Here is a 10,000-nt window from a genome sequence, read left to right on the forward strand (position 1 = left end):
TGATATTGATGAGGAATATGACGCTCATAGCCATGAGAAACGGCTCTATATCAGACAAACTGCAGCGTTAATGTTGTGTGAAAAGATAGTTTTATCAATAAAATGAAACACTATTTTCACATACTGTATATTTGGCTTCAATAATTCAAGCACTTTTCATAAATCCGGGTGTTTTCAAGGGTTTTCCAGGACTTGCATTTCAAAGCGTGAAACTCAAGCACTAAGCAGCTCGCGCGGACCCGGAATAAAGCGGTTCCTTCAGGCTATAGTTACACAGAGCCACGGGTTTACAGCGGAAGAGTGTGGACCTCACCTGTGTGTTTGCAGGAGTGTGAGCGCCGCGGCTCGTGGAGCTGAGCTGGCCTGGACTGCGGTCTGGTGTTCAGAGGCGCTGGTCTGATCCTGCCGGTGAGAAACGCTGCCAGTCGATTGGCTGGATGAAGCGCTCCCACTCGACCCAGCAACAGCTTAGCCTGAGCGTAGGCCTTACCATTAACCTGACGTCAGAGGACGAGATGTTCAGTCACACTCGTTTACTTCCCCAAGCCCTGAACTATACCTCTTTATTTTTCTGTTCAGAAAACTTATTTTATCTCATTTTTATAACCTTTAAAGGGGTCATGACATGGTTTATTTTATTTTATTATTATGTTCCCTTAGGTGCAAATATAGTATTACTATAGTTTTTTTTACAAAAAACTTTTAAAATGTAGTGATTTATGACCTTTTCCCTGTTTCTCATCCTCTGATTCACACAGTCTGTTTTGGGGGTGTTTCCCCTTTAAGAGTTCAGTGTTAACGCCCACTGTTATGATTGGCTAACGTCAGTGCCTATGCAGCAATTATTAACGCCCCCAGCCAGAACCTGTGCGGATTCAGCGTATTTTAAAAAAAGTTTAAAGTTTTAAACACATTACTTACAGTTTGCGTCGTCGTTGTTGAGCCCAGAATAGTCGGCACGGACTTATCTTTGAGCAACAGTTTTCTGGCAAAGCCAGCATCATTTTGGGATTTGTTCTCAAAACAGTCATCCTTCAAATGTACAGAACAAACGCTTAAACTAACACTGCCGTGACTGAGACGTCCGCAAAAAATAAAGTGCATCCATTTCCCCCTGACGACTGGATCTTTCGCAGCGTATTCACAGATGTTGTTTGTCCACAGCAGGAACAGCACATCTGCGGCATCGTAATCTCCCTGTACACAGACCCACTCGCTGTCTGGCGACTGAACACTCGTGAGGCGGGCGCGACAACGATACGAAATGAGCGTAGTGGTCTTGCGCTTTAAGGCGGTCCATATGCAAACGCTGGTACGTCACTTCGTACCGTGACGTCACTTCTTACCATGGATCCAGAACGAGCTGTATTTAGAGCTTGATTAAATAAATGATTTGTTTACAATGGGGAGGAAGTCTTAAGCTATGAAACTTGCAGGACGTTTTAATGGTACAAAGACCTCTTATATACCAAAAGATCAAGGCAAATTTGGTTTCTCATGTCATGACCCCTTTAAATTACTAGATTTGATCAATAAATAATAATTTGAGCACATTCCTCACATTCTTTCAATTTGCGTTCAAAATAACTCACAATTTCCTGCATAACTCTTTTAACTCTGCTCTAAATATCTGACATCGGGAGTCTGTGACCTCTTGTGGAGCAATATTAATATAAGATGATATTTCCTGACTCTAGATGGGCTTATATCTCTATATGGAGCAGATGAGCGGTTCCGCTGGGTCCTAAAGCCAGTTCCCCTCAGTGTGCGTTCAGATACACATGTAGACATTATAAAATCATTTTTTGGTAAAGTTTTAGCATTTTTAGGGTTTTCGATGTGACCTGAAGCATTCCTCACATTCCTAAGGGGCTCAGATTGACCCGTGAGGGAAGGATTTTTTCCTTTTTAAAATGTTAACCACAAAACTTCCCAAATCCATTACATTTTGTGTGTGTGTATTCGTGTTTCAAGTGCAACACAAGTCCTGGGGTCTTGGAACCCACCGATGAACACTCAATTTTTAAAAAGTTTCAAAAAAGATTTGCGGGCCGCAATGACCCGAGGGAAGGATGTTTGTAAGATTCACCTTAATACAACCGGAGCGCACCGACGTCTTCCTCTCCGCCTTCAGGTAACCAGCGGGAACGACGCGCGACAGAAGAGGACAGCACTTAGCCTGCGTCTCGCTGGCGTCCACACTGGCATTAACACGCTTGTGGACTCGGTTGCCTCTCTGAGAGGAGTTCCTCACACACTCGGCTCGTGTGTTCCCGTGAGTCTCGAGGGCCTCGGGGGGCTTCTCCGGCAGGGTCACGCACACCTTGTACGTCAGCGTGGAGCCGGTCGCGTCCGCTTTGAGGCTTTCGGAGAGTAGCTCCACTCTGTAGACGTCGATGGAGTGGAGCGCGGAGAGCCGGTTGGTGTTGATGGAGCGGAACAGTTCCTTCAGAACCAGAGACCGGTGCGACTCCCAGTTACAGCCAGAGATGATCTCCAGCACTTTAGTGGGCTCTGGCCCTCCTGCGGTCACGCCTGCACCAACACACACAGCTAAATATGAAATAACTTTGCTTTAACATCACGTCACATCAGACTTAAAGAGCACATATTCTGCTTTTTCCCCTAGAACACTTAGAAACTGCTATAAACATCAAGCGTAGCGTCAGTTCTGGCGGGTCATGTTAGTCCAGCTCGCATCAGCTGATCCTCTGCCTACAGGAATACGACACTATCACTGTACACTAGGGCTGCAACAACAAATCGATAAAAATCGATTATCAAAATAGTTGGCAACGAATTACATTATCGATTCGTTGTGTCGCGCGACGCGGGGATGTTTTAAAAAAATTAGTTGAGCGCAGAGCTATGAGGCGCCGGACTGGACAAAAGCGAAGCGAACTCCGCGAGCGACACTGCGCTTGAGACACGTGTGTTTGCGCGCGAGTGTGTCTGCACGCGCAAGAGAGACCGAGCGTGTCTGAGAGCGCGCGATATAGGCGGATCTTTTGTGACGTCATTGTTTATGTTTGTCGCGTTGCATCATGGGAATCGTGTGGCAAGAAACACCGCTAGATACCTGTAATTTGATTGTTTTGCACGTTTGGAGGAGGATTTAGACAAGAGGATGGTTCACTCTTGCTGTGTGGTCGATTGCATGGCTCGTTGGGGGCCTGATAAAAAGTTCTCTCGAATTCCATCCGAAAAGGATTGCGAAAAACGAAAGAAATGAAGTGGTTGTGTGCAATTAGGCGATTGAACCTGGACGCTCCGAAGAAGTTCCTGCAGCTTCTGAGGCTCATTTGTTCATGGATAATCTTAGTAACTATGTATTTATAGAAGATTGAATAAAAAAATAAAATAAAAAAGTCTAATTTGTTCATGGTTAATCTTAGTAACTATGTATTTATAGAAGATTGAATAAAAAAAATAAAATAAAATTGAGTCAAATCAACCGAGTCATATGTTTTCGCGTTCTGATTCAGGTCTTTTATCATAGGCCTCCAGACGTTTGAAAGCCTTTAATCTTTCATGAGTGAAGGGTCCAGGGGTTTCTATTCAATAAGAATAGGCTAAATGTCTCCCCAGCAGATTGGTGGCCAAGACACGTCGGACCAATGTTTTTTGTCATCCCAGATCTCATATGGGCTTTGAATAACTTTGATTTTGTCACCAATAAAAATTTTGAGCTTCTCTCCAAACCTCCGGCCTTAAGATGTTAAAGTGCTCATCGCGTCTTTACAGCCCACCATACTGTTTGTTTTGTTGCCACACAACCACTCGCGCATGCGTACAAAGATGCGTACAAAGATGTCAACAAAGATCCTCCTATTGAGTGTGTTTGCGTGCGAGTGTGTCTGCGCGTGAGAGAGACCGAGTGCATCTGAGAGCGTGCAAGAGAGACCGACTGTGTCCGAGCAACACTGAATTTTTCATTCTTTACTCTAAGTCTAAATGACTCAGAGAAACTTCACTATATGCTCGGAAAGGATGAGCTGCAAAATACACACCATACGAGGTGGTCAATCCATTGTATTTCTTTTTTGAGTGTGTGCGTCTGTGAGAATTTGTGCGTCTGTGAGTGTAGTGTGGAGAACAAGTTCTGACGTTTGAACAAATCCTGTTAAGTTTTCTGATTTGTATTTTTCTTTATTTTTTAAAAATTATTTATTGTTCTGAAAGCTCAGGTCCCTTAAACAAAAATATACATATTTTTGTGCACTTTATTAAAAAAAAAAGTCCTATATATTTGGCAGATGTAAAGCACATGTGTATGTTTTTTGTGTTAGTCAATTTAAAATTTTTTTTATTACTTTAACAGCTCAGGGATGTTCAAAGAGCCGAGCCTGTTTGTGCACTTTCTGAAGATTTTTTTGCACTGTGAATTTGCACTGTCAGTTCTGTTTTTGAATAAAGGGTTGGAAATGAATGCTTTTTTTAAATTTATTTTTATCCGATTAATCGAGAAAATAATCAACAGATTAATCGATTATTAAAATAATCGTTAGTTGCAGCCCTACTGTACACATATATAATCTCGTCAGTATTATCAGCAGCGGTCGCGTCTCTCAGGAGCGGATGACCTCCTCACTCCCCAGCTCCACTCGTCAGTCCGGATCTGGCTTTCTCACTCCCCTCGAATCTGAATAAATTCTCGAATTATGTTGTATTTTAAAGGCACACTATGCAAGATTTGTACCTTAATATAACAGCTTCGATTTTTGATGGTAAACAAACTCGTAGTAGGGCAAATCATCCCGATAGCAAAGCAGGGGGGGACGCCGCTGGCAAGACCAGCAATGAAGGTTTGAGAGGTGGCGCCCCGCCAAATCTCGCAAGAATCACGACTTGCTTTACGGCACGACGTCACACACATCAACAACATATGAAGCAGCCTTTATGGAAGACACTAGCACGCATTTAAGACGTGAATCATGGCAGTCGACGAAGAAAACGCAGAGGGGAGCAGGCCGTGAGTGGTACTGCACAGCGACTCTAGGGAAACTGCACAGTATGCCTTTAAAATCTTGAATTAATGATATCTAATCAGAGCACAGTGTGCTTTTCAGAAGGAGGGGCTTCATAGAGACAGGAAGTGAACAGAGCGTTCCTGACAGACTGGGAAGAGAGGAGCCGCAACAATGGAGAATACGCCTGAGTAAAAGCGTGACTGACCTGGAGTCTGAGACGTCAGCATCTGAGAGCCATTCATCTTCAGTGGGAGAGAAGAAGACACAGTCATGAACAGATAATGATGAGAATATCAGTGCGTGTGAGTGTGTGTGTGTGTGAGTGTGTGCAGTACCGCTTCCTCAGGTCTCCGGGCCGGCAGTAAGTGCACCTGAGGTGGAGGGTTGCTGTTATACTCTCTCACACGAGCACAGGTCATCATGCTCTCCAGGTACAGGTACACCGGATCCTTCTCCTTCTCCTTCTCCTTCTCCTTCTCCTGTGCCTGCGGCCGGGACTAGATACACATTTTTGTACATTGATTATTGCGCTGAATAGGAGGATTGTGTGTGTGTGTGTGTATGTGATGCTCTGCACACCTGAGCTCTGGGCCGGTGTGTGTGTGTGTGTGTGTGTGAGATGCTCTGAACACCTGAGCTCTGGGCCGGTGTGTGTGTGTGTGTGTGTGAGTGTGTGTGTATGTGATGCTCTGCACACCTGAGCTCTGGGCCGGTGTGTGTGTGTGTGTGTGAGTGTGTGTGTGTGTGTGAGATGCTCTGCACACCTGAGCTCTGGGCCGGTGTGTGTGTGTGTGTGTGTGAGTGTGTGTGTATGTGATGCTCTGAACACCTGAGCTCTGGGCCGGTGTGTGTGTGTGTGTGTGTGAGTGTGTGTGTATGTGATGCTCTGAACACCTGAGCTCTGGGCCGGTGTGTGTGTGTGTGTGTGTGTGTGTGTGTGTGAGTGTGTGTGTGTGAGATGCTCTGCACACCTGAGCTCTGGGCAGGTGTGTGTGTGTGTGTGTGTGTGTGTGTGTGTGTGTGTGTGTGTGTGTGTGTGTGTGTGTGTGAGATGCTCTGCACACCTGAGCTCTGGGCCGGTATGTGTGTGTGTGTGTGTGTGTGTGTGTGTGTGTGTGTGTGTGTGTGTGTGTGAGATGCTCTGCACACCTGAGCTCTGGGCCGGTGTGTGTGTGTGTGTGTGTGTGTTGCTCTGCACACCTGAGCTCTGGGCCGGTGTGTGAGTGTGTGTGTGTGTGTGTGTGTGTGTGTGTGTGTGTGTGTGAGTGTGTGTGTGTGTGTGTGTGTGTGTGAGATGCTCTGCACACCTGAGCTCTGGGCCGGTGTGTGTGTGTGAGTGTGTGTGTGTGAGATGCTCTGCACACCTGAGCTCTGGGCAGGTGTGTGTGTGTGTGTGTGTGTGTGTGTGTGTGTGTGTGTGTGTGTGTGTGTGAGATGCTCTGCACACCTGAGCTCTGGGCCGGTATGTGTGTGTGTGTGTGTGTGTGTGTGTGTGTGTGTGTGTGTGTGTGTGTGTGTGTGTGTGAGATGCTCTGCACACCTGAGCTCTGGGCCGGTGTGTGTGTGTGTGTGTGTGTGTTGCTCTGCACACCTGAGCTCTGGGCCGGTGTGTGAGTGTGTGTGTGTGTGTGTGTGTGTGTGTGTGTGTGTGTGTGTGAGTGTGTGTGTGTGTGTGTGTGTGTGTGTGTGAGATGCTCTGCACACCTGAGCTCTGGGCCGGTGTGTGTGTGTGTGTGTGTGTGTGTGTGTGTGTGTGTGTGTTGCTCTGCACACCTGAGCTCTGGGCCGGTGTGTGTGTGTGTGTGTGTGTGTGTGTGTGTGTGTGTGTGTGTGTGTGATGCTCTGCACACCTGAGCTCTGGGCCGGTGTGTGTGTGTGTGTGTGTGTGTGTGTGTGTGTGTGTGTTGCTCTGCACACCTGAGCTCTGGGCCGGTGTGTGTGTGTGTGTGTGTGTGTGTGTGTGTGTGTGTGATGCTCTGCACACCTGAGCTCTGGGCCGGTGTGTGTGTGTGTGTGTGTGTGTGTGTGTGTGTGTTGCTCTGCACACCTGAGCTCTGGGCCGGTGTGTGAGTGTGTGTGAGCGCAGCGCTCGTGTTGCTGCTCCGGCTGGTCTGGGAGTGAAGAGTGGCTCGGGATCGTCCTCACACACACTCCTCTCACACACACTGCTCCACAGACGGGTCACCGGGAGAGCTGGAGCGGGTCGGGTGCATGATCCAGGGTCAACGGCTGTGAACACAAGTCATGAGCTCAGATTCATAAACAACACTGGCTGTGTTTACATGCAACCACATAACCCGCTAGCACTGGGACTGACGGCTCAATCGCACCGAAAGCTTCATGTAAACGCCGTAATCGACCCGACTGAGCTCGATCCCAGTGAATAAAGAACAAATAAAGACAAAAAACAAATAAAGAACTAATGTAGGAGAATAGTTATTATGCGCAAACAGCGGGAAACTGTATACTCGTGAGCGCATGTCAAAAAATATATTCCGATTTGAAGCCTGTGACATAAACACACACATCGACCCGGTCACATGTTCAGAGTTCATGTGAACACTACGCTCAGATTCATCAATCAGAGTGAGCTCAGTGCGACTGAGACAGAAGTTGAGCATGCACACAGTTATGAGAGCGTGAGACTCACGGAAGGCCATGAGGCCGCTAGCGCTGTGTGTTAGCATGGGCTCCGGCGAGCGGATCAGGAGGATCTTGTGTTTGAAGCAGCCGCAGCTGAACATGCACTGCACGCGTCTGCAGTGTGTGGAGCCGCGGATCTCTCTGTGCAGACTCTCACACACACACCCCAGCCGGCAGAAGGGCTGCGCGCAAGACTCGTCGCTAGCCGTCCGCGCACTGAGCTGCGTCGTCTTCACCGCTGGCTGTGAAAATAAGATCCGACAAATGAGCAATAGACTGAAGTTATCAGTGTTTACAGGAAATTATAACATTATTATATATATTCTGACCAAGTATATATTCAAGTATATATATAGCAGGTGTAGCGGTTCTCTGTAAAATACAAATAAATAAATAACTAAAATAAAAATCAACCGCACCGTTCTCAACCGTTGGTTCGCTGCGCACTTGTCTTCTGAGACTATTTTTTGCAAATCATAAAAGATTCCTCTGATCCTACGCTACAATCTGTAATCTCTGATCGTTAGCGTGACATGTTCACCGTACAGAAACCGTGATGCAAACTGAACCGTGAGTGATGTGAACCGCTGCACCCCTAATATATATATGTGATAATAATGTGTTTCTGACGGCTCATACCTCTGAGGTTAGCAGTGAACTCAAGGCGATGCTCGCTCTCTCGCTAGTGATGCAAGCGGGATCCTTCCCATGATCCACGGCGTGTTCTTCGTGTTCCAAGAGCTGCGCGTGACTATTAGCCGATCCGTCATCAGCGTCTCTGCTAAACCTGAGCTGGAGCCGACGGCGCTTCCTCCCGCGCCTGGAGCGCACTCTCCCGAGCGTGGCGCGGGACACTGGAGGATCATGGTCCTGCAGACGGTCCTGATGCGCGTGCTGAGAGCTGCTCCTGGAGGACCAGCGGACGCCGTGTGGTGGAGGTGTGTATGGACACACACGCCGCGTCTGAAGGACACTGGCTAGCGTTCGCACGTAGCTTTGGCTTCTGACCGGCTGCTGATAGGCCACCGGCGCCGGACAGCTAGCGGAGAACACCGCCGCGCGATCACTGATCCGCTGGCCTTCACTCGCGAGATACTCGTCCAGCATGTCCGAGGAGAAGGCAGAACGGTTCCCTGGAACACATATCAAATGATAAAGTGATGTAAATATACAGTGTATGCAAGCAATGCTTCATGTGTTCAGTGTGTGTTCAGTGTGTGTGTGTGTGTGTTCAGTGTGTGTGTGTGTGTGTGTGTGTGTGTTCAGTGTGTGTGTGAAAACAGCATTAGCAGTTATAGACACACACTTCATCAGAACATGAGCAGCTCACAGTGTCCGGATCAGTTCTGCTCTGCATGTTTATAAGAGGAGTCGCTGTATGAAGAATATCTGTGTGTGTGTGTGTGTGTGTAATGTGTGTGTTTACTGTGTTCTGCCGTACATGATGGACTGTAGTGTCCTGACCACACTAGTGGACACACACACACTATATCTGGAGTCTGGGCACATCTAGGTTCGACTGTATTTTATATTGTTATATATTGTATTGACAACTAAATTAAATATTTACCATCGTATATTCTGTATAATTGGATGTTTTTAAATAAACACTGACTAAAAACTACAAGACGATATGATATAATCACATGGGAGTGTGTAAATGTGCTTTATGAAACACTATATCCATGATATATCTGATTATTATGAAGGATCTGCTGTTGTGTGTATGAGCGTACTGTCAGCGGCAGTCGAGCTGAACTTCTCCATCCAGCCCGTGATCCGCGTCACATCGCCCGTCTGGCCGGAGCCAGACACCACACCAGCAGCTGCACACACACCAGGACACGGGACATCAATCACATTCATGCAGATACATTGTGTCAACCAGTGGATCTCTGAGCTGAGCGAGTGAGTGGAGGCGGGGCTCATTCGCATATTCATGGACCGCACATAGGCAAGGGTGTCGAGTTACATTCTACAGATTTTAAGGCATGAAGAAGGGAAAAAACGTGATCAAAGATGCATTTTAAGGGGTCAAATTATTGCTTACAGGGGACTTGAATATTAATGCATTGTGAACTAACATGAACACATGAACCCTAACTAACATTAACAACGGTTAATAAATGCTGTAAAACATGTTAACAATTAGAGATGCTCATATTGACCGTTTAACCGTTAACCGAAAGGAAAAATTGACCGATTAATACTATCAGTTAAACGGTTTAAGAGTAAAAAAAGAAATAAATATTTTTAGCTTTGTTGTTGTTGTTTGTTAGCTGCATGGTTTAAAAAAATAGTATATAGCCAATATTTGTTAACTCACGGCGAGCGTCGCATGCGCAACCGCTCGCGCCTAAAGACATGTTTCGCTGAGCAAGCTAAAT

The 10,000-nt window shown here is 46.7% G+C and overlaps 1 protein-coding gene across 3 annotated transcripts in view; it reads right to left on the reverse strand.

Moving 5' to 3' along the window:
* The window catches only part of mgab (MAX dimerization protein MGA b), a 31,106-nt gene that overhangs the window by 11,001 nt on the left and 10,105 nt on the right, over positions 1-10,000 (reverse strand). For 2 of the 3 annotated variants that reach the window (XM_079584714.1, XM_079584712.1), the window contains exons 6-13: positions 9,350-9,439; positions 8,253-8,746; positions 7,621-7,855; positions 7,018-7,199; positions 5,306-5,467; positions 5,176-5,212; positions 2,090-2,553; positions 314-497 (exon numbers count right to left, since the gene is read on the reverse strand). In XM_079584714.1, coding sequence (XP_079440840.1) covers positions 314-497; positions 2,090-2,553; positions 5,176-5,212; positions 5,306-5,467; positions 7,018-7,199; positions 7,621-7,855; positions 8,253-8,746; positions 9,350-9,439 — 1,848 coding nt within the window. The remainder of the gene's footprint in view (positions 1-313; positions 498-2,089; positions 2,554-5,175; positions 5,213-5,305; positions 5,468-7,017; positions 7,200-7,620; positions 7,856-8,252; positions 8,747-9,349; positions 9,440-10,000) is intronic. The other variant, XM_079584713.1, reaches the window with a different exon arrangement.

The sequence above is a fragment of the Phoxinus phoxinus genome (genome assembly GCF_949152265.1).
Source record: "Phoxinus phoxinus genome assembly, chromosome: 16".
NCBI classification, from domain to species: domain Eukaryota; kingdom Metazoa; phylum Chordata; class Actinopteri; order Cypriniformes; family Leuciscidae; genus Phoxinus; species Phoxinus phoxinus.